The 23,371-nt window shown below is 48.8% G+C and overlaps 1 protein-coding gene across 1 annotated transcript in view; it reads right to left on the bottom strand.

Annotated features, from left to right (window-relative positions):
- Positions 1–381: 381 nt before the first annotated feature.
- BPI (bactericidal permeability increasing protein) overlaps positions 382–23,371 on the bottom strand; it is a 30,395-nt gene continuing 7,405 nt past the window's right edge. The window contains exons 5-15 of the mRNA XM_052651211.1: positions 22,416–22,479; positions 20,656–20,719; positions 19,141–19,232; positions 14,974–15,150; positions 13,899–13,958; positions 11,185–11,352; positions 10,054–10,121; positions 7,448–7,490; positions 3,326–3,389; positions 2,030–2,106; positions 382–420 (exon numbers count right to left, since the gene is read on the bottom strand). Coding sequence (XP_052507171.1) covers positions 382–420; positions 2,030–2,106; positions 3,326–3,389; positions 7,448–7,490; positions 10,054–10,121; positions 11,185–11,352; positions 13,899–13,958; positions 14,974–15,150; positions 19,141–19,232; positions 20,656–20,719; positions 22,416–22,479 — 916 coding nt within the window. The remainder of the gene's footprint in view (positions 421–2,029; positions 2,107–3,325; positions 3,390–7,447; positions 7,491–10,053; positions 10,122–11,184; positions 11,353–13,898; positions 13,959–14,973; positions 15,151–19,140; positions 19,233–20,655; positions 20,720–22,415; positions 22,480–23,371) is intronic.

Here is a 23,371-nt window from a genome sequence, read left to right as displayed (position 1 = left end):
TGGACATAAAACAAGAAGAAACAACATGATCACCAGAATTCGAAAGAAAAAAAAGTTTTTTTGTTTTTTAATGTAGTATGAAGCACAAAGAAATATCGTGATTACCACTGAAACGCAATTCCTGGAGGAAATGTCCCTGCAGCCTTAGCCCTTGAAAGAAACGATTCCTAAAATACATACCACTCAGTTTTCCAAAGGACCAAGTTTTATGTTTAGATCATTTCTGAATCTGAGTTCAGAGAAGTTTGCAAGGGTCTCTGAGTCCCGAGCTCAAGAGGGAAGCCTAGAGAGGGGGCAGCCTGTGCCCCAGGGGCCTGTCAGGAACGGGTGCTGACAGCCCTGCACCTCCTGACTGACAGCCCCCCGGCACCCATGGGGTTTTCAGCTGTAGTGGACATCTGCACCGAACAGCAGGAAATCCTGGGGGAGAGATGAGAACGCCATCAGCTGCCGGAAGAGTATCCCTCGTTTGTGAGGGTGGGAATGCTGGGGTTTTTACAAGAAAACTTTGGGAGCTTGCCTGCTGGGAAAGAGAGAGCCTTTCTGCTGACAGAGAGGCAAGAGTGAGTGGGGGGCAGGGGGCTGGCATCCCGCCCCTACGGTCTGCACATTAGCGGCTGCCCATGCCCAGGAATCTGTCAGCAGTTTCCCTGGCAGCTGTTTTCTGCTCAGACGTGGAGACCCCCGGGCTGCCGTGAAGGCCTTCATTTGTCATCCCTGCCTCTTGGCAGCTCCAGGGAGCCCTCCTTGCCATCAAGGCTGCAAAACCACTTCTCTTTTGCTCCTTCCTGCCCTTCACTCAAGAATGTTCCGAAAGGAAGGAATTCAGTTGTGCCCAGGGGGTCATTTTTTATTTTAAGGATGAACTGGGTTAGATGCGGGGGACGTGGGGGATGTGTTTCCTCTGCTCACTCGGTTAACTTCTCTGTTGTCTCTTAGCCCTGGGAGTTCTCCCATTAGGTTGAAAGAATTGGGGACTGATGGACTGGATGTTGGGGGTGAGGGAGAGTGAGGAATCTGGGTGGGGGTTTCCCATGAGGGTCGTCAGAAAGCCCTGGACTGAGGTAAGGAATGCAAGAGTGGGTGATGGCTTCCTTGTAGAGTTATCAGCTCTTTGGGACATAGTGGTGTAAAGAGCTTTAGAATGGAGACACTGAAGAAGCCAGCATGTATACTTCGGGCACATAAAAGAGACCGGAACCTCGGCCGGGTCACACAGAGGTGACTGTTGTGCTTATGCTGATGAAAGTGACCAGGGAGGAACTTCTTTGGTGGCCCAGTGGCTGAAACTCCATGCTGGTCAGGGAAATAGATCCCACATGTCATAACTAAAGAGTTCACACGCAGCAACTAAAGATCCTGCATACCGCAACTAAGACCCGGTGCAGCCAAACAAATAAATATTAAGAAAAAGAAGACAGTGACCAGGGAAAGCAATTTTGGGGGAAAGGCAGAGGCCGGGGCAGGAACCCTGGAGAACTCTCTCTGGGAGGGGAAGAAGGAACCAGTAAAGGAGACAATTAACACAGTGAGAGGTGGCTGGAAAACCTGGAGAGAGAATCTTCAAAGCTAAGAGAAGAAAGTGTTCCAAGGATGGGGAAAATAGTGCCAGATGCTGTTGGGGTCAGACCAGGGAAAAGGGAAGAGGAGGCTGTCCATTTCGGTGTCTTAATCTGCCAGACACTGACCAAGGGCCTGGAAGGACTCTGGATGCAAAGGAAGGCATGCGTCACATATCTGTCAAATATTTAAATGCATCCACCTTATAAAGGAGGCTTGGGGCCACCAAGTGAGTTCCACTTTTACCGAGTATCGTGTGGGAGTGGTACAAGTCAGGGGTTAAAAACCGGGACCTGGCTTTGACTTTGGACTTCATTTAATGGCGGTGTGGCGTCCCTGAGCCTTAGTCTCTCTTCTGTTTAGCAACACGCTGCGGGAGTGTTGGAAGGGTCGACAGCGCTTGATCCAGAGCTGGAGGAAGGTGGCTATCGAAGTAGGCGATTTGGCAAAGGAGACCCTGGAGACTCACCTGGTAAGGCTGAAGGATCAGGTTGAAGAGCTTGATGTAGGCGGGCAACGGGAGAGGGAAGCCTCTCTGTAGCTTCTCTGCATTGGAGGTTAAGGCAGAGGTTAAGAAGATACCACCTCTGATGGGAGGGGCCGGGGGAAGGAGAGGGCGGGGCCGGGACTCGGGCAGCCAGTCCGCAGCCTCCCTGGACCAGCGCTCCGGGCTCTGGGAAGAAACCTAGGCAGGCAGAGTCTGCCCAGAGTCTCCTCTTCTCTCTCCTCCACTGACCTCTGGACACTGCAGACACAGGAATTCCCTCCCCCTCGGCCCCAAGACCGCCCGCCCGAGGGTGCCAGCACTGCTGGGGCACCCCTGGCCCGAGGACAGCCGGGGCAGCTGCTTGCTGGGGTGTGGAGGCCTGGAGACCCCTGACGGATGTGCACATGAAGCCCCTCAATGTTTTGGATGAAACCAGAACTGGGTGGTAGCCAGGAGCCAGCTCCCCACCCCACCACACTCTGGCATGGACCTCTGGAGAATTCTAAGCTCCAGCCTAGTCCCTCAGGTCATTATGAAGCTGCACGTGTGAAGGCAGGAGAAGCCAGAGTCGACATGTAACAATCCGTTGTCTTCATTCATAATTTCTAAGTGGCCTAAATCAGGGGTCCCCAACCTCCGGTGATGTGAGGTGGAGCTGATGTAATAATAATAGAAATAAAGTGCACAATAAAGGTAATGCATTTGAATCATTCTGAAACCATCCCCTCCCACCCCGTCCATGGAAAAATTGTCTTCCATGAAACCAGTTCCTGCTGCCAAAAAGGGTGGGGACCGCCGGCCTAAATGTCCTCATCATAGGGTGAGTGGCCCTCTATTTGCACCTTTGCACCTGGCTCTGCAAAGGTCAGGGGTTTCACCAGTGAGTGAGCTGCGTTGAAGCGTTGTTAGCCCAGGTTAGCCCTTCTTCCTTAGCCCTTCTCTCTTGGAAAAAGACCAAAGGTTCTGGCTTCAGAGCTGGGATCGAATTCCAGCTTCATCTCTTACCTCCTCTGTGACCTGAGAACCACTCATTTCTCTGATCTCCCATTCCCTCCCATGAAAACTGGAGATATTATTCTCCATCTCAACAGACGGTCTCATAGTTCACGAAAGAGGAACTCAACCCTTTCCCCCTCCCTTTTCTGGGCCAGGTGTCACTTGAGGTTCCTTTGAGGAGACCACCTCCAGCCTCCACACTGGGGGCCGGATAACCCGTGGCTCTAAGATCCACCCCCCTCACCGGGACTGAAAATCAATCCTTTCTCCAAAATTCCTTACTGTTAATCACCGGAAGCACGATGGTGGGCACGGTGTAGTTCATGACAGACTGCAGCAACTCAACCTGGGGATCGGGAGGACAGGACCCACGTCAGGGCATTGGGGCATCAGCTGTCCTCTGTCACCTGCCCTTCCACCCAGAACAACCTCAGGAAGAACTGCTGAGAGATGGACCCAGGGGTGACCTGGAAATACTGCAGCTCAAGGTCACCAAAGTGATCTCTTTTGGTTTAAAGGCTCCAGATGCAAATCACATTCTAGACTTGTAGGGGGCAAGGCGGAAGCAAGGAAGGTCATCACCGAGCACTGAAAGGTGAAAACTTTTGTGTAAGAAAATGCATTCTCTCAGACATTGCAGGCTAGGGGGGCAAGTTAAGTCAACCTTTCAGAGGGCTATTTGGCGATGCTCATCAGAGGGCTACTTGGCGATGCTCATCAGAAACCTTAACAATGTGTGTGCCAGGTGGGCCAGCAAACATGCCTCCAAGGCATTTATCCTAAAGAAATGAGGTAGTGCAATAAACAGAACCAAAACAATGAAAGCAACCTACAGGTCCAACAATTGCGGAATCATCTGTGGCGGGGGGGGGGGGGGGGGGCGGGGAGTGGGGCGGGGCTTGCGAGGTAGCACTTGGATAACAAGAGATACTATGTAGCTATTTAGGGCTTCCCTGGTGGCTTAGATGGTAAAGAAGCTGCCTGCGATGCAGAAGGTCCAGGTTAGATCTCTGCCTCAGGAAGATCCCTTGGAAAAGGGAATGGCTACCCACTCTAGTACTCTTGCCTAGAGAGTTCCACGGACAGAGGAGCCTGGCCCATGGGGTTACAGAGAGTCAGACATGACTGAGCAACTGAAACTTTCACTTTTCATATGTAATTATTAAAAATGATCTGGCAGAAATGTAGCATCACTGACTCAGTGGACATGACTTTGCGCAAACTCTGAGAGATAGTGGAGGACAGAGGAGCCTACAGTCCACGGGGTCTGGGGCGGTTCTACAGTCCACGGGGTAGAAAAGCGTTGGATACGACTTAGCGACTGAACCCACAACAGCAACAGAGATAAATTGAGTCAGCCAAAAAATTCATTTGGGTTTTTCCATAACATCTTATAGTAAAGCCTGAACAAACTTTTTGGCCCACCTGAGAATTATCAACATAGATTTTTTTGTGACCTATTTTTGAGTTTAAAAAAAGCAGGCTAATGTATAACTAAAAACTTCGCTCTACAGCAGAAACTAACACAACACTGTAAATCAACTGTACTCCAATAAAAATTAAAAAACAGAAAAATCAGGCTACAGAAACCACGTAATTCCATCCTGTTATTAAATACGCACTGAAAAAAGTCAGGAAGGATATACACCAAATTATTAAGTAAGTGGTGAAAACAGGAGTGATTTTTATGTTTTGTTCTGCAAATCTGTAGGTTCTGACTGTTCTATAATGTACATGTTTTGCTTTTGCAATAATAAAAAAAATTCAAAAATAACGTAACACCTTCGAGATGATGGTCTGTAGTGGTGACATTTACAATTTTTGTTTCTGGAACAATTGAGTTTCCTTCCCCCGGCTGTAATTCCTGGGGCTGATCAAATGTGGTGCCCTTCTTCCCATGAATCTGGGAACTTTAAATTTTTATTTTCTGCAGAAGCAGAAGTTAGTTCTGGCATCAGTCAATCCATGAAAATACAATGAGGTTGCTTTGGGTCTTTCTGTTTGTTGTAATCTTATCAGATGGGAATGGCTGGCTGGATTTCCATAGGATTTGGAGGGGATGTTGGGACTGACTTCAAGGCTGGGTGATGGGGGTGCATTTCAGAGATCTAAGGAAATATTCTCCAGAGGTTTGGCAAGAGGCTCTCTGGCAGATTTGGGCGGTGAGCAGTAAGACATGGTGGGAAGAATTAGCATCTTTTAATAGAGAAGGAAACAACCCACTCCAGTATTGTTGCCTGGAAAAATCCCATAGACAGAGCAGCCTGGTGGGGTCGCTTAAGAGTCAGACAGGACTCACAGGACACGACTTAGCAACTAAATAACAACAACAATGGAAGTCACAGGAGCAAGGCTCATTCAGGTCGGCTGTTGAAGAGCATCTGACCTGCTGTTTACAGGGGCAGCTCCCCATCAGGGCCAGAGGGTATGATAGGAGAGGGAGCAGTTAACCTCCTGTTTTTAAAAATAGATTGTGAGGGGATGCAGACCGTTTTTAAGGCCTTCATTGGATTCGTTACAATATTGCTTCTGCCTTATGTTTCGCTCTGTTTTGTTTTGGCTGGGAGGCACTTGAGATCTTAGCTCCCTCACCAGGAACTGAACCCGCATCCCCTGTATTGGAAGGTGAAATTGTAACCACTGGATCGCCAGGGAACTCCCAGTGGTGAGTCTATTTGACGACAGTGAGTCCAGGTAGTGGAATCATCTCTGTGGGCTGGGGAGATACCTGTTGTCTCCCTCCCATCTGCCCTATTCTATTTGTAAGTGACTCTACCATTCATTCACTCATCTGCTCAAGTCAAAAATCTGGGAATCATTCTTCATTGCCTTCCCCCCCTACCCTGCACAGAAAATCTCTCACCAAGTTCTAATTCTGTTTCCAAAGTATGTTTCCCATCTGCCATCTTTCTCTTCCTTCCTGGCCTTGTCCCAGCCTCCATCATCTCTCACGTGGACAAACGCACCAGCCTCCCCAAGGCAAGGATCCTTATGCTCTGACTCATCCCCCATAGTCCATTCCCCTCATTTCTGCAGGGGCATCTTTTATAAAGTGGAAATGGGATCATATCCCTCCCTGCATGCAACAGTTTGCTGGCTTCTCACTGCCCTCTGAACACAAGCTACTCTAGCCTAGAAGGCTTCTGCCTGCCTGCCTCTCTCTGCCCCCTACTTCTCATCTTGTTTCTCCAGCCACACCGCTTGCCCCTATTGCCCGAACAAGCCAACCTGTTTCACCACAGGGCCTTTGCTCCTGCTCTTCCCTCTGCCTGCAACATCTTCGCCTTGTGGACTCCTTCAGCCCAAATATCACCTCCCCAGAGAGGCTTTTCCTGATCACAGGCTCTAACCCTTAACCTCCCCCATCACTTTCCACCCCACCTCCACTTGGTTTTTCAAAGCATTGATCGTGACTGAAATGATCTTCATTTCTCATTGTCTGTTTCTCCCCTACAATGGAAGTTCTAAAAGGAGTTGTTTTCTTGTCTAACTCATTAGCGCATCCCCATCCGTGGAACAGGGCCTGTCACATAGTAGGTACTCAGGAAGGTAATTCACTTGTTTATTCAATACACATCTGTTGAGCAGATTCTCTGTACCTGATTGTGTACAATTAATCCCATTTAAAACTCACTGCACTAACTCAGGCAGAAATTATTATCCTTGATTTGTAGGGAAGGTATGAAATTTGTTGAGTGGAAGTGACTTGCTCAGGGCCCATAGTTAGTAGGTTTGAAGCTGCAATTTCAGCTCAGGTCTCTGTGCCAGCAATTGTGTGTGTGTGCGCGCGCGTGCGTGTGCGTGCACTCTCAGTCATGTCCGATTCTTTGTGACCCTATGGACTGTAACCCACCTGCTCCTCTGTCCATGGAATTTCCCAGGCAAGAATACTGGAATGGGTTGCTAGTTCCTCCTCCAGGGGATCTTCCTGACCCAGAGGTCAGCACCCTATCTCCTGTGTTTCCTTAGTACAGGAAAAAGCATAGTATATGTAGAGTTCCCTTCTATGTGTGGTTTCAAGCAACCCCAAGGTCTTGGAATATATCTGCTGTGAATAAGGTGTACTACTGTATTCAGTTAAGCTGTTCAAGAGGAAATAAAGATTTCATCACACAATTCATTGTGACAAAAACCTAGACTATCCCACTTTGCTCAAAGGTAATATGACAGTATCTATCTTTTATGATGCTACGTCTCCAAATGTACTTGTCTCTACTTGGTCGTAGAGACATGGAGGCAGTTGCACACAAAACCCACAGAGCTCCTCCCCTCATTATTTCACATGCAAATTATATGCCAACTAATCAGTGGTCTGTCGAAATGATGCTGTGAGCCCAGGTGGCCCTCAGGACAGTTACCTCAAGATCAGAGGAAGGAAGGAGCCACCAAGGGCCTCAGACTCACCGAGAAGGGGCCGATGTCTGAGTGCTTCAGTTCCACGAGCAGCCTGTGAGAAGGGGAGGGGAAAGTTGAGACTACCATTTGCCTGACCCATATTAGAATTCAGTTACTGGGGAGAAGGGCTTCCCAGATGGCGCTAGTGGTAAAGAACCTGCGTGCCAGTGCAGGAGACATAAGAGACGGGTTTGATCCCTGGGTTGGGAAGATCCCCTGGAGGAGGGCATGGCAACCCACTCCAGGATTCTTGCCTGGAGAATCTCCTGACAGAGGACCCTGGGTTGACAGAGTCAGGTACAGCTGAAGCAACTTCGCACAATATTGAGGAGAAGGGACACTCTCTAGTGGGTGTTGTCTGCTCTTCCCATCCTGTATCCATTCCTCCTTCCTCTGGTGACAGCTCCCTAATTTTTGCTTTGGGACAGTCATCTGTTCCCTACAATGTTCTGGGCTGGGCTGGCCAAAGGGCAGAGTCTACCTCCGCTGCCACAGTGATTGCTTCGAAAACTGACCACTAACCCATGCTGGTCCAAGGACTTCTGCTGGAAATATTGGGAGTGAGGTATTCTCTTTTCTCCAGCAAAATTAGCTGGTGACCATTTTTGCCACCACTCGGTGACAGCCTGCTGGGAAATGAAGCCCGTATGGGGGAGAGCAGAGCCAAGAAGAGAGTCTGAGTCCTAAGGATATCATTTGAGCACCTGGATCTACGTGTGTCTGAAACCCCCAGACTTTTGAATAATTTGAGCCCATGAACAATCCCCTATTTATGGACTTTATGACATCTTAACAATGATCCAGGAGAAAGGTAAATAAATGGCTATTTAATGAATCCCTTTTATTCACTATGTTGGATGCTATATCCCACTGAACTCCTGTAACACCCAAGAGGCAAGGGCCATAACACTCCCATTTTACAGATGATGTCCTTGACAATCAGAGAAGACAAGCAATCTGCCCAAGAGCACGCAGTTAACAATCAGCCAAGTAGAATTTCAGCCAGGTCTCCCTGATGCCAAAGCTTCTGTTGTCTCCAGTACCCTACAAAGCTCGGAAACTCTTGCCCTGTGGAGTCTCACCACCCCCCATTCCTGCATATTTTAGAAAGTCTGTGCTCAGCCATCCCCCAGCTGTATTTTCTCCAGCTCCTCTACTTGAGAGGCCCACAGGTGTTTCCAGGAAAATGAAATCCACGTTTCCAAAGCAGTAACACTTGTCAAAATGATGCCAGGAGAAATAAGCAGCATGCAAACCTCAGGAGCCAAGCTCAAGGTTAAGAAGGACAGCTCTGTGCCAGAGAGAAGGCAGAAACAGGCAGGAATGTGGGTCAAAACTCAATTTAAGCAGAGAGAAAGTGAAGAAGAGGTAGAGGCCAGGTCGGAATGCGGGGGTCATCACGTCTGCTCTGCTCATCTCCCTCACTCTCGATCTGTGTGTGTGTCTCTCTCTCCCTCTTGCCTCCTTTGGTGTCTTTCTGTCTCTCTGACAGTCTCCCTGTTACTGTGTCTCTGCATCCATCTGTCTGTCTTGTTCTACTTTCTTTCTCAGTGTCTCTCCCTCCCTTACTGTGTCTCTCTGTGTTTCCCTATCTCTTTCCATCTCTCCCCCCATTTCTGTATTGCTCTTCTTCTGTGTGCCTCTCTGTCTTTCTTCCTCTTGCTTGTTGAGCACTTATTATATCCTTCAAAGCGTTCTAAACATCACAACACATATTAATACAATGATGTGGCTGGCAAAGAATAGTAATTGGACTTATTTTACCAGCCAGGGAAAATGGCTAAAGTCTGAAGAGTTCTATGCTTGCCAAAGGTGAGCTGCACTTGAAAGGCAGCCGCCTCAGCCTCCGAGCCCATGTTCCTAACCCCCATCTCCTCTGCTGGGATTCAAACCCAGGCACGGATTCCAGAGTCTCCTGGCAGGAAGTGGCTGATGAAACCCCAAGGATGGGGTGTGAAGAAGTTGAAGTGGGTTTCCAACTGTCAAGGAAGGCCAGGGACGTGGGGTGGCTGGAGGCTGGAGCAGATTTATCAACTGGCACTGCCCAGTCATGAATGGACTAAGATAGGGGAGTGACCTGGGATGCGGAGGTTTCAGTGCCAAAGCTGGGTCACTGCAGACAAGCCGAGATGGTTGATCACCCTACGATGTGTGGTCTTGGGTGGGTCACTTCATCTCTGAGCACCAGTTTCACTATCTGCAAAATGGGGATATTGTACTTATTGTGCCCTATTTGAGGTTTAAATGGGATGAATGACCACAAAAGCTTGGAACTTTGTAAGGTCATTGTGAACTCACAGGCACCAAGATTGGATGGGCAGGACTTCCCCAGTGGTCCAGTGGATAAGAATCTGCCTGCCAACGCAGGGGACATGAGTTCAATCCCTGGTCCAGGGAGACTCCACATGCCATGGGACAACTACTGAGCCTGCGATCAAGCCACAGCTACTGATTCACATGCCCTAGAGTCTGTGCTCCCCAACAAGAGAAGCCTGAACACCACAACTAGAGAGTGGCCCATGCTCGCCACGATTAGAGAAAGCAGACTCGCAGCAACAAAGCCAAAAAAGAATGGATGGGCAGGCCCCTCCTCCCATGCCCACCGGCCCACTTACTTGTCCAATCTGAGCTCTCCAATCAGTCTGTCAGACCTGGCACCAACAACCACAGAAAGGTTCAAGTTCTGCAAAGCAACAAGCCAGGGAGTGAAGTCCACTGAGCCAGAATCCTGGGGCTCCGCAAAGCCTCCAAGACCAGAAGGTCTGCTTCACGAAGACCCAGCAGAAGAGCCCACATTGCTGGGTCAGACCCATAGAACCCACGGAAGGGAGGAGTCTTCCTTTCGCCAACTTTGTGCTTGTTATGAGTCCTGGACTGTCAAACAATTATCATTTTTCTCCCCCTGCTTCTGGGACCAGTTCAGATTCCCAGGCCTCTCCAATGGGCTGTAGGAGACAGGCTGTGAGGTAGGAGTCCAGGCCAGCTCTATTTCACATTCATTCATTTAGTCATTCAACAAATGTTTACTCAGAAAACCAAGGTTCCCAACCTCAGCTTTCCTGTCCACTGTCTGTCTGACCTTGTGCGACCCCCTCATAACCCACTGAATCTGCAAAGTGAGGAAAATGGGTCTCAACTTGAGGTTGGACAGACCTGAGTACCTGCTTTTGGGGAGAGTCTGGCCCTCACCTCCAGTGGCCAGAGTAGGTGCCACCAAATGTTTGTGGAGTGACTGAGTGATCAAATGAATGAATGTACAAGTTAACCATGGGATGAAAACTTACATAAGTGAAGGATTAAATGCACAAAGGAAGGAATAAATAAAGACAGGCATGGATGAATAAGTGATTAATGAATGAAACAACAAATACATGAAGGAATGATCCACTGAACAAAGATATAATAAATGAATAATGGAATAAATGCGTGTATGAACCAGCAAAGATACAGTAGATTTCAAGTTAGCAGTTGAATGAATAATTGAATGACTAAATAAATGAATGAACAAACCCACAAGTGCATAATTGAATGGCCAAAGATATGCATGAACAGATCGGAAATAGTACACCTGTTTCAAGCCAACCACAGAATGAATAATGGAATGAAGAAGTCAGAAGACAGTGGCTCTGGACACACAGTGCAGGTTTGAGTCTGGGTAGGCTTTACACCAGTCCCCCTGGCTCTCGGGGCAATGCTCTGAGCCCTGTCCAGGGCTGCCTGTCTGCTCAGACCTGGGATCAGCTTACCATCTCAAGCAGGAAGAGGGGGTCCAAGGAGGAGTTTGGGAGGATGGCAAAGGCCTGGGTGTCCAGAACAAAGATGAGGTTAAGGCCGTTGGGGTTCACGGTGAGTTTTGGAGGCAAAGAGGCCCAGATGAAGAGCTGCATCTGCATGTCAGGGAACATCTTGGCCACCTGCAACCCACAGGGGATGACCGACAGGAGAGGCCACTGATTAAAAAGTGTCTAAATGCTGAGCGCTGAAGAATTGATGCTTTTGAACTGTGGTGTTGGAGAAGACTCTTGAGAGTCCCTTGGACTGCAAGGAGATCCAACCAGTCCATTCTAAAGGAGATCAGCCCTGGGTGTTCTTTGGAAGGAATGATGCTAAAGCTGAAACTCCAGTACTTTGGCCACCTCATGCAAAGAGTTGACTCACTGGAAAAGATTCTGATGCTGGGAGGGATTGGGGGCAGGAGGAGAAGGGGACAACAGAGGATGAGATGCTTGGATGGCATCACCTACTCGATGGATGTGAGTCTGAGTGAACTCCGGCAGTTGGTGATGGACAGGGAGGCCTGGCGTGCTGCGATTCATGGGGTCGCAAAGAGTCGGACACGACTGAGCGACTGAACTGAACTGAACTGAAATCCTATCTTGTCCTGGTCCTGCACGAGCACTTCCTACTGTTGTTTTTGGCAGTGCTGGATCTTCACTGCTGCACGAACTACTTTTCTCTGGTTGTGGTGAGTGGGGGCTACTCCCTAGTTGCGATGCACAGGCTTCTCATTACAGTGGCTTCTCTTGTTGCAGAGCGCAGGCTCGGGGCGCTCGGGCTTCAGCACTGCGGCTCCCTGGCTCGACAGCACAGCCTCAATAGTTGTGGCGCACGGACTCAGCTGCTCCGCGGCATGTAGGATCTTCCCAGATCAGGGATAACTGAACCTGTGTCTCTTGCATTGGCAGGCAGATTCTTTGCCACTGAGCCACCAGGGAAGCCTTCCCATTGGTTTCGGAATAAATTGTAAAGACTGCATAATTCAGCACCTGGCACCCTGCCAACCTCACCTCATGCCGACCCCCTCCACCGCTTCTACCACTTGCCCTCTAACTCCACCCACAAGGCACTTCTTTTCCTCAAATCTGACTCGCTGTCTTTGTATTCAGTTCAGTTCAGTTCAGTAGCTCAGTCGTGTCCGACTCTTTGCGACCCCATGAATCGCAGCACGCCAGGCCTCCCTGTCCATCACCAACTCTCGGAGTTCACCCAAACTCACGTCCATCGAGTCGGTGATGGCATCCAGCCATCTCATCCCCTGTCGTCCCCTTCTCCTCCTGCCTCCAATACCTCCCAGCATCAGGGTCTTTTCCAATGAGTCAACTCTTCCCATGAGGTGGCCAAAGTATTGGAGTTTCAGCTTTAGCATCAGTCCTTCCAAAGAACACCCAGGGCTGATCTCCTTTAGAATGGACTGGTTGGATCTCCTTGCAGTCCAAGGGACTCTCAAGAGTCTTCTCCAACATACATCAACTCAATTAATCAATCACAGCTTTATGAGGTGAAGTCCTTATTACTGCATTTTATGTGTGAGAATACTGAGATACAGGCAGAACAGGCTCAGGAACATAAAACTAGTAAGTAAGGGCCGGAGTTCAAACCCAGATAGATCCCAGGAAGAGATTTATAATTTAAAACATCTTTTTGGATGGAATAAAAGTATCCTGAAATTAACTTAAAAAATTGCACTCTGCTCTCTGTCTAAAACTCCTTGCACTCTCTGTTCCCTCTCCCTGAGTGTTTATCCTGTGTTCCTCCTTAGCTTGGCTCTTTCCCTTCCTTCAAGCCTAGAGAGCAGTAGAAGGTTCAAGGAGGAACAAAGGAGAGCTTTGACAACACCCCATCTCGGCTAGCCTCCAGTCCTCCTCCAGGTAAACTCACAGCCTGAGTAAAAAGAATGCAACTGCTATGCAAATGAAGTTTCCCTTTCCCTGACCCCTCTACGTGTTGCAGCTCCTCCACACCAGTACTGTCTATATAGAAATTTCTGGAAGTGTCACCATTAAAGAGGCTATTATGGACTGAATGTTTGTGTCCCGCCTGCTCAGCAAATTCATATACTTAAGCCCTAACCCCCAGGGTGGGCTTTTCAGGTGGCTCCATGGTAAAGAATCTGTCTGCCAAAGCAGGAGCTGCAGGAGACCCAGGTTTGATCCCTAGATCGGGAAGATCCCCTGGAGGAGGAAATGGCAACCCACTCCAGTAGTCTTGCCTGGGAAATCTCATGGACAGAGGAGCCTGGCGGGCTACAATCCATGGAGTTGTAAAGAATATGACACGATTGAATAACTTTCACTTTTTCACTTATCACAGTCTGAGTTTTTTTTTCTTTATTGTTTCGGGTGTCTGAGCAATCATTTTCTCTCTCTCCACTGGATGGGAGCTCCAGGAGGGCTGGCATACGGTCTGTTTTGCTGGATGCCCTGCACAGGGCCCCAGAAATGCAGTGGGCACTCAGAAACTATCTGTTGAATGGATGAGCCCTCAGGATCTACTCTCACACCTGGTCACATGAGTGCTTGGGGCCTTTCTCTGCACTGGGGATGAGCTGCACAAAGCTATGTCCACAGGCTCAGGCTGGGTTGCCTCTTGATCTGGACGGGGGCAGCTCTCAGCAGAGCTGTTCTCAGCTCCCCCCAGGCCTCCTCATGAGATGACTAAAGGGGAACAAGTCCTTTCTCACCTGGGGTATCAGGATTCCAAAGAATTTGGTTGTCAGGCGGAGCATGGATTCCTTTGGAATCTGTAGCGAGGGAGGAAGAGAAAAGGATCTTGGCAGATTATGTTATACATTGGGGGGCAAATTCTATATGAGGGGTGAGAGAATGAATACATAAACAAACCGTGGCCAGATCACGTATGACCGAAGAATGCTGACCCAGAATGGTCAGTGACTGCCAGCTTCCCTAACTTTTGCACCAGAAAAATCAGATATGCTTTTCAATCCAATCACATAAGATGTCTGGCTTCTGTTAGCCCCACCTCCAGCTTGCCCATATCGACAACCTCTGTAAGAGCCTACCCAGCACCCTCCCTTTACTTAACATGAAGCGTTCCCACCACCACCACCACCACCCCCGCCCCTGTGTGCCATTGAGTCTGCCAAAGGCAAGAGTTCTCATTGGGATAGTCTTTGTTTATCTCCACAGGGGAACAAGTCAGCATCCCTTTGATGCCTCTACAGAGGGGGAGAATCTGGCATCTCTTCTGAGAGCAGCAGAGGAGAAGCCCCGTGTGGCTGGTGAGCAGGGTGAGTCCCGTTGCCCCTAGACTCTGGGGAGGATGGTCATTTCCTCATTCTATAGATGGGCAAACCGAGGCCCAGAGCAGGACTCAGCCACAGATATGGAGACAAAGACCTGGAGGATGACGACCATAATGGTGATTTGATGGAAAGACTGGATTACAGACCGGCTCACAGCAGGGACTCAGTCAATGTCAACTGTTATCATTAGGACTCAGGGGACTTCCTCCACACTCATAAGCCTGTGCTGGGGCTGCCCAAGTAATCATAGCTCACTCAACCTTCCTTACACCTTTTGGAGGAAGATACTATTATTGGTGTTTTACAGATGAGGTTCTTAGAGGCTGAATAACCAACCTAAGGTCACCGGCATGGAAAAAAGGGGAGCTGGGGTTTGAACTCAGGTCTGGCTGACTCCAGAGTTCAGACCTCGATGCTCCTGGCTGTGAACCAAGACTCAGATCCAGACCATCTACCTCGCCCTCTTCCCAAATTCACTCCCATCTGGCCTTACCATGTCGTCTCTGAGGGTCAGATTCAGGGCTCCAGCCTTCTGATACACAAACCCGGCCGTGTTGAAAAAATACTCAGAGATGCCCAGGTACACCATGCGGTCGTGGTCAGTAGGAAAGGCCAGTGCTGGCGGCGCAAAGGGTGGGGGGCTGCGGTGGGCCAGACTGAAAAACTCACCCTGTGGGCAGAGGCAGCAGAGTGAGCCTGAGCATCCTTCAAGAATTACAATTCGATGTCTCCCTTCCAGGAAAAAAATAGGCTAAGGATACGAATCCCAGATTCACAGAGGAGAAAGCCATGGCCTGAAACTGACAATAGCATTGCATGCCTCCTTGTGCTAATTTCTAAGTGTTTCCCCACCAGGGCTGTGTGGTAGATGAGATCGCCTGCATTGTACAAGAGAGGATGCTGAAGTTTCCCAGGTGGTTCAGTGGTAAAGAATCTGCCTGCCAATGCAGGAGATGCAGGTTTGATCCCTGGGCTGGGACGATTCCCCTGGAGAAGGAAATGGCAACCCACTCCAGTATTCTTGCCCAGAAAATTCCACAGAGGAGTCTGGTGAGCTACAGTCCACGGGGTCACCAAGAATCGGACACGACTGAGTGTCTGAGCACACAAACACACACTGAGGCTTGGGGAAGTGAAGTGGTTTGCCCAAGCTCACTTAAAAGGGTGAGTGCCAGAGTCAGTGATTGAACCCAGACTTCTGGATTCTGGCAAGCATATTCCTAACCATGCCATGGTCTCTGCCTCAACCTTGCGAATAAGTGCAGAAATTCTCCTAAAAGAACAAGGAGAATTCTGTTTGTTTTCACTTATCAAATTAGCAAAATATTCAAGAGAGAGGTAAATTGTTTTAAATGTGTGTGTATTTTAAACTGATACTATCCAGTTTTTGGTGAGAGTATTCATGGGCTCCTGGGGAATATGTTTACATTTCTGAAGAGTAATTTGGCTATGCATTGCAAAAAACAGCTCATTCACTTAGCTGAAAAACAATAATGATGAGTTATAAAATAGCAAATTGTCGATGGATACATATGTTAGAATACCATTTATGTAAAATTGTGCTTTAGTCACTAAATTGTGTATGGCTTTTTGCGACCCCATACACTATAATCCGCCAGGCTTCTCTGTCCATGGGATTTTCCAGGCAAGAATACTGGAGTAGGTTGCCATTTCCTTCTCCAGGGAATCTTCCTGACCCAGGGGTTGAACCCAGGTCTCCTCCACTGCACGCAGATTCTTTACCAACTTAGCTATGAGGGAAGCCATTTATGTAAAATTAAAAGCCTAGAAAACATACTATATAAGAATTATTGACACCAGAGATAGACAGCAAAAGTATAAAAGCTCAGGCGAGAAGGACACATAGGCACGTCATCCGTGTGATACCCTGAGGGGTAGAGGGTCCCCAAGGGGGCCTCAGCTATTTACTTCTACAATATTTCATCTCAAAAAATATTAAAGGTAAATATGACAAAATAGTAACACTTCTAAAATCTGGGTAGTGGGTATGTGATAATGTGTAATATTCTCTGTACTTTTGGATCATTATTTGCCGTTAATGATCATGACACCCATCTTATAGAGTAAATATCATGAGCAACTCTTAAAAATAGCTGCAAAAAAGACAAAAAATAAAAATAACAGGTGGACTTTTGTACCAACCAGGAACCATCTCTAATATATATCACTAGCCTCTGATGCTGGGAGGGATTGGGGGCAGGTGGAGAAGGGGATGACAGAAGATGAGATGGCTGGATGGCATCACCGACTCAATGGACGTGAGTTTGAGTGAACTCCGGGAGTTGGTGGTGGACAGGGAGGCCTGGCGTGCTGCAATTCATGGGGTTGCAAACAGTCGGACACGGCTGAGCGACTGAACTGAACTGAGGTGAGAAAAGCAAGTGAAGAACAATGCAAACAGATTCTCAGTAAAACTAGATGGACTTTCGTGTACGTGTCTATGAATGTTCTGCTGCTGCTGCTGCTGCTAAGTCGTTTCAGTCGTGTCCGACTCTGTGCGACCCCAGAGATGGCAGCCCACTAGGCTCCCCTGTCCCTGGGATTCTCCAGGCAAGAACACTGGAGTGGATTGCCATTTCCTTCTCCAATGCATGAAAGTGAAAAGTGAAAGTGAAGTAGCTCAGTCGTGTCTGACTCCTAGTGACCCCATGGACTGCAGCCTTCCAGGCTCCTCCGTCCATGGGATTTTCCAGGCAAGAGTACTGGAGTGGGGTGCCATCGCCTTCTCCGATATGAATGCTCAGGACCAGATTAATACCCGCCATGGCTGACAGCTATCACCTCTGGGCAGGAGCCCCGAGTGGGGGTAGCGGGGGCAGTAAACAGGACATTCTCATTTGCTAGGGATAATCAGGCATTGTTTTAATCCTTTGTTCCATCTTATCACTTAAATTTTGTTACAAGTATACTATTTGGTCCAGCCATTTCACTTCCAGAAAATAATCAAAGATGGGCAGAGACCCAGCTTACAAGGATATTCATGGCAGCTCTGGTTACACTTGTGGAAAAAATGGAAAGAGCTCAGACATCCCAAGAGGGGGCACTGTCTGCGTACCTGATCACAAGCTGTCCACTGAAAGACCCAAGAACCAGTTAAAGGACTAGGGGAGGACATTTCATTGATAGACGTATACCTTGCACCGTTGTAGCTTTAAAAGTTGCAAAACATGACTTGTATACATACATATGTTTATATATGTTGTTTTTGTGTGTATTTGTTTCCAGGCCTACATGTGTGTATTTTTGTTCCTGCCTCTTTTACATGTGTGTGTGTAATTTTCTGTGTCTAAGCAGAGGAAAGGATTGGCGGGTTGGAGAAGTGTAATTTGTGTGTCGACTTACAGGTCTCAGTCATATTATTAGGGTAACTTCTCTTTTCTCCCCCCCTTCTTTCCCTCCTATTTATTTCTTCTGCTCCTGTGTGGTTTCTACATTTTCTTTTGGACATTACATGTGTTTTAGAGAAAACAAGCAAATAGTAAACAGACACACCAGTTGGGGAGGGACTGAGGTACATCTGGAGGGGATTCAGAAAGTGGGACATATTCTAGCTGAGATGGGGGAAGGATGCTTGGGGCATCCAAGCCCAGACCCACTGGAGGATAAGAAGAAGATGGCTGGGAAGAGGAGGGGAAGGAGGAGAGGAGAGTCCAGGCAGAGGGAATGGACAGGATGAAGGCCCTGAGGCGGAAATTAGCTGAAGTGTTGAGGAGGGGCAAGGCCTGGTTGGAGGGTAGAGAGTGAGGGGGAAAGTGGCATGAAATGAAACTCACTCCATCCATCCATCCAACCATCCATCCATCCAACCATCCATCCATCCATCCATCCATCCATCCATCCAACCATCCATCCAACCATCCATCCATCCATCCAACCATCTATCCATCTATCCATCCATCCATCCACTCATCCAACCATCCACTCAACCATCCATCCATCCAACCATCCATCCATCCATTCAACCACCCATCCATCCAACCATCTATCCATCCATCCATCCATCCATCCACTCATCCAACCATCCACTCAACCATCCATCCATCCAATCATACATCCATCTATCCAATCATCCATCCATCCATCCATCCAATACACATTTACAGAACACTTATTACACACCAAGCATAGTTCTAGGTGCTGTGTATGGTAAAGAACAAAGCAATCACAGCCCCTTCTCTTTCACCATATTGAGAGAGACAGGCTTGTGACTGTGGTCTGTATACATGAGTAATAAGTGCTGCTGAGAAAAATAAAGCAGGATATAGGGGAAGAGGAGGGTACTGTTTTAGCAATGGTGGTCTGGGAGGGCTTCTCTAGGGAGAGGATACTTGAGCAAAGACTTGAAGGAGGGAAGAGAGAGCTGCTGTCAATATCTGGGTGAGAGCCTCATGGCTAGAAGGAGCACAAGTGCAAAGGTCCTGGGGAGGGAGCAGTCATAGTGCATTTCAGGAACTGCAGGAAGGTCAGTGTGATTGGAGCCAGGAGAAGGCATGGAAGGTGGACTGGGGAGAGTGGTGAGGATGGATAGGAAGGGGGTGGGGTCATTGTAGATTTGTTTCCAAGGATGATGGGAAGCCCCCAGGTGTGGGGGTTCTGAGGCAATGGCGTGAGGGTGTATGATTCTTGATATGAGTCTCACCTTCAGCAGCCCATCCAGGTTATCAGCTGTGACTCTTGGAGGTGCCACCAGCGAGTAATCGACCCCAGCCACTTTGTCTAGTTTGGTTGTCACTAGGGGGAAAGCAGATGGACCATGAGCTGGCTTCCCATGGCAGCATCTCTGGAGCCTGGGATGCAGTCAGCATCTCCTAAAGTTAAATACAGACCTGCAGTGCTAATTCCATTCCCACTGCCTCCAAGGAGCCCTCCTCCCTGAGCGCCCTTCAAAGGAAAACGAGCCCACACCCCACACTCACAGAAACATCAACTCCTTCCAGTGGCTAAAGCCGAGTCAAGGAACAGAATGACTTGGGCTTAAATTGAACTCTGTGCGACCTTGGACAAGTCCTTTCACTTCCTCTGAGCCACTTGTTTTTCATTTGTAGGATGGGGTACTACTAACAACTTTGCAGATGCCCTGTACATGGTAGGGGTTCCAAAGCCAGAAGGGGTCATTATTGCAGTGATAACATCCCAGGCTGAGCCCAAACTGGCTTCAAGTCTGATTGGTTTCTGTTTCCAGCATTAATCAATGAGGATTAAATGAATATTGGTTTCTCCTTTGGCCCTGCTGTCCCATGTTAGAGGGAAAAAACTGAGTCTCAGAATACGTAATTAGTCCTGGATGGCAAAGCTCGTGAGTGACAAGGCTGAGACTCAAACCAAAATCTTCCTGCCCGGTGAGGCTAAATCCAGGACCCTGCAACTGCATTGAATACACCCAGGATGAGCTCTGCACCTGGAGGGGCTGGGGTAGTGCCTGGAAGAAGGAAATGTATCTGAAATGGACAAGTACCAAGTGCAGGCCACACCAGGCTCTGTGGGGAGGCGGCCCTGGTAGAAGTTTGGGGCACAGGCTCTGGAGTAGGAAAACCTGAATTTGGATCATATTTCTGCTTCTTACTGGCCCTGTGAATTTGGGCAAGTCATGGCTCCTGTTTCCTGGTGTAAATTTGGCAGAAAACAGTGATCTCAGTGCGGCATTGGGAGGCCAAGAGGAAACATTACTGCTGGGTACATGACATACGTCATGGGTACATGACACAGTTGGCCAGATGGGTCTTCCTGCACCTTCTGCAACCCTTCACAGTTTACCACGCACGTGGGGAAAGAGAAGATTGTGTCCATTTCAAAGATATGGAAACTGAGTCCTTGAGAGGGGAAGTGACCAGCCTCAGATCTCAGATTAGCTATGTATCTCTGGCTTCAGGGGGCTGTGGGTACTTGTTGTTTGTAGGGAAACCTTGTAGGGTTTCTCTTCCATTTAACTCCTGGACCTGCTACAAGGACCTGGCCCCAAGGGATCTGATGCTAATTACCATTTGAAAATAACCTGCTCTACTTATTTTCACCCAAGCTCAGGCCTGCCTAGGAAACTTGCTGGCTCCATCACACTCTCCCTATCTCCCTTCTACCCCAACTTCCCCCTCTCCCTTCTACCCCAGGTCACCCCTCCCCTTCCACCCTAGCCTTCTTAGCCCTTCCCATTTCTTACCTGGCAGTGTCTGGAAATAAGGCTGCAGCTTGGAGGACACAGTACTAGTCACCATCTCGCAGATCTTGGGAGAATAAAAGAGAAGATCAGCGAAGGCTTCCTACAGTGGGCAATGTCCTTTGGGAATAATTATCTGGACAGGTTTTGCTTGTCTTGAATGTTTCCTTGAAAATCATGTAGCTACTCAACCTTCCCTTTCCTCTTTGGCCACCAGGAAGTTCAGAGTCCAACATATAGCTTGGAAATAGTAGCTGTATATGACTGTATGGGGGCTTCCCAGGTGGTGCTAGTGACAAAGAACGTGCCTACCAATGCAGGAGGTGCAAGAGACGTGGGTTCTATCCCTGGGTCGGGAAGATCCCCTGGAGAAGGAAATAGCAACCTGCTCCAGTTATCTTGCCTGGAAAACCTCATGGACAGAGGAGCCTGGTGGGCTACAGTCCATGGGATCACAAAGAGTCGGACATGACTGAACAACTGAGCATACATATGACTGTATGAGATGCAATCTGCATTTTATTTCCTACTCAGACTCTAAAACCCATTTTATAATCTACTCTGCTGTGCATTTTGACCACCATGCATGGGTATTTTTTTCTTTTAATGTTTGACAGAGTGCTTTCAGATAGATGGTTGATATCTCCTTACCCACACTGTCAGTGTCTTTGACTGGAAGACCAAGGTCTCCCATCTGGAAGACTGCACAAGCCTCCTTGGTTTCCCCAAGACTCCTGCCCCTGCTCTTGGCCCCCTCCAGCCATTCTCACGGCAGCCAGACTAATTGTTCTAAAGCACAGATCTGCCCAGGTCATTCCTTGCCTAAAATCTTCAATGGCTCCCCACTGCCCTCTGGAGAAAACCCAAGCTCACTTGGCTTGGAAGACAGGTTCTGGGGTTTCCTGGAAGCTGATGGTTTATTAACGGGAAGCTAGCCCAAGAAACCACCCCTTTTCTCAGCTGAAGAAGTTGGCTTGTAGGGGATGGGGGTTAGAGTGAAAGCAGGCTTGGGGGGGCACACTGATCTGTGTTTGTCCTTCATATCACTTCCAGCCTCAGGACATAGCTTGGCTACACTTTAGTCTAGCAGCTTCATCAGCTGGACGTTTTCTGGGTGGGGCTCACCACCAAGGTGGAGAAGGCAATGGCACCCCACTCCAGTACTCTTGCCTGGAAAATCCCATGGACAGAGGAGCCTGGTAGGCTGCAGTCTATGGGGTCGCTAAGAGTGGGACACGACTGAACGACTTCACTTTCACTGTCATGCATTGGAGAAGGCAATGGCAACCCACTCCAGTACTCTTGCCTGGAGAATCAATCCCATGGATGGAGGAGCCTGGTGGGCTGCCGTCTATGGGGTCGCACAGAGTTGAACACGACTGAAGCGACTTAGCAGCAGCAGCACCACCACCAAGGGGGTTCTGGGGTGGGGGATGAGGAAGCAGGCCGGAGGGGTATGAGGGCTCAGCAGGAAAGAACAGTAGCTTCTCTGCAGGGAGGGATGACGTGGGGAAGGGCAGAGGTGGCTCAAGCGTGGGGGAGTTTGCTGAGGGTGCGTGACATGAACCTTAGTCTCTTGCTAGATTCCCAGGAAAACTGACATGACACATTGTAGAGCTGGACTTGTGCTCCCTAAGGGCTGTAGGGAACTGCTGAGGAGGTCTAGGTGAGAGCGGAAGTGTCCAGCAATGCGTGACGTTTGTGGACACCGCGGGCCCCACCCACTCTGACGGGGACGGGCTGAAACTCTAAGCCCCTCCTACCTTGCTGGTCATGGAGTTTTGGAGCGAAGACTCGATTCTTTTGTGGAAGAGTTGGATCAGCCACCTGGATTGACATGTGGGGACAGGCGTGAGGCTTTCCAGGTACTCCCCAGGCTGTGCTCAGAAGGCTGCCTCATCTGGGAAGCCTTCCTCCCTCTTCCGAAGAGGCCTAACCGCCCTCATCCCTGGGCTCCGAGTCCGTACACCCCCATCAGACCCTCCTTCTGCTGTGTTCAGTGACTGGTCATGAGGTTATTTCTTCCACAGCGGGAACCCTGCCCCGTCTCAGCCTCATTCCTCACCACTCCCTCCCTCTCTGTCCTCCAGCCCCACAGCTCGGCCATGTCCTCCTGTGTCCTCTGCTTCCTCCCACCGCAGGACCTTTGCACACGCTGTTCACTCTGCTCAAAACACCCACTGTTCCCAGTCTAATTAATTCCTACTTCTTTTCATCTCAATTCAAATGTCACTTCATCAAAGAACTGGGCAACCACCAGACTAGGTCAGAACCTTCTGTTCTATGTGTTCACCACACTTTCCTCTTTTTCCTACTTCTAATATCCTTTTGTAATTCTTTGTGAGCCATTCATTAATGCAGTGATTTGATTAATGTCTGTCTTCTCCACAGGCTGAAGCTTCAAGAGAACAGGGACTGTGAAGCTAAGAATCCGGGGGCTGGGAGTCCTGGATTGAATCCCTTCTCACTTCTCATTAGGTATGAAAACTCAGGCTACTTCCTATTCTTTCTGTGCCTTGATCTCCTCTGAAAGTGGGGTAATAATAGACTAACCTCGGAGAGTCTTTGTGTGGACAGGATTGGATAAGGCTCATGTCTGAACAGTGCTAGGCATCCATCAAGCCTCCAATCACTGTCAGCAAGGCCAGCTTTTTAGTGACCACTGCTCTTTCTTGAACGCAATGAACAAGCCTCATGCACAGCAGTTTCTTAGTTGATA

This window comes from Budorcas taxicolor, chromosome 13, assembly GCF_023091745.1.
Source record: "Budorcas taxicolor isolate Tak-1 chromosome 13, Takin1.1, whole genome shotgun sequence".
In the NCBI taxonomy this organism is placed as follows: Eukaryota; Metazoa; Chordata; class Mammalia; order Artiodactyla; family Bovidae; genus Budorcas; species Budorcas taxicolor.
This window is presented reverse-complemented; position numbering and strand designations above follow the sequence as displayed.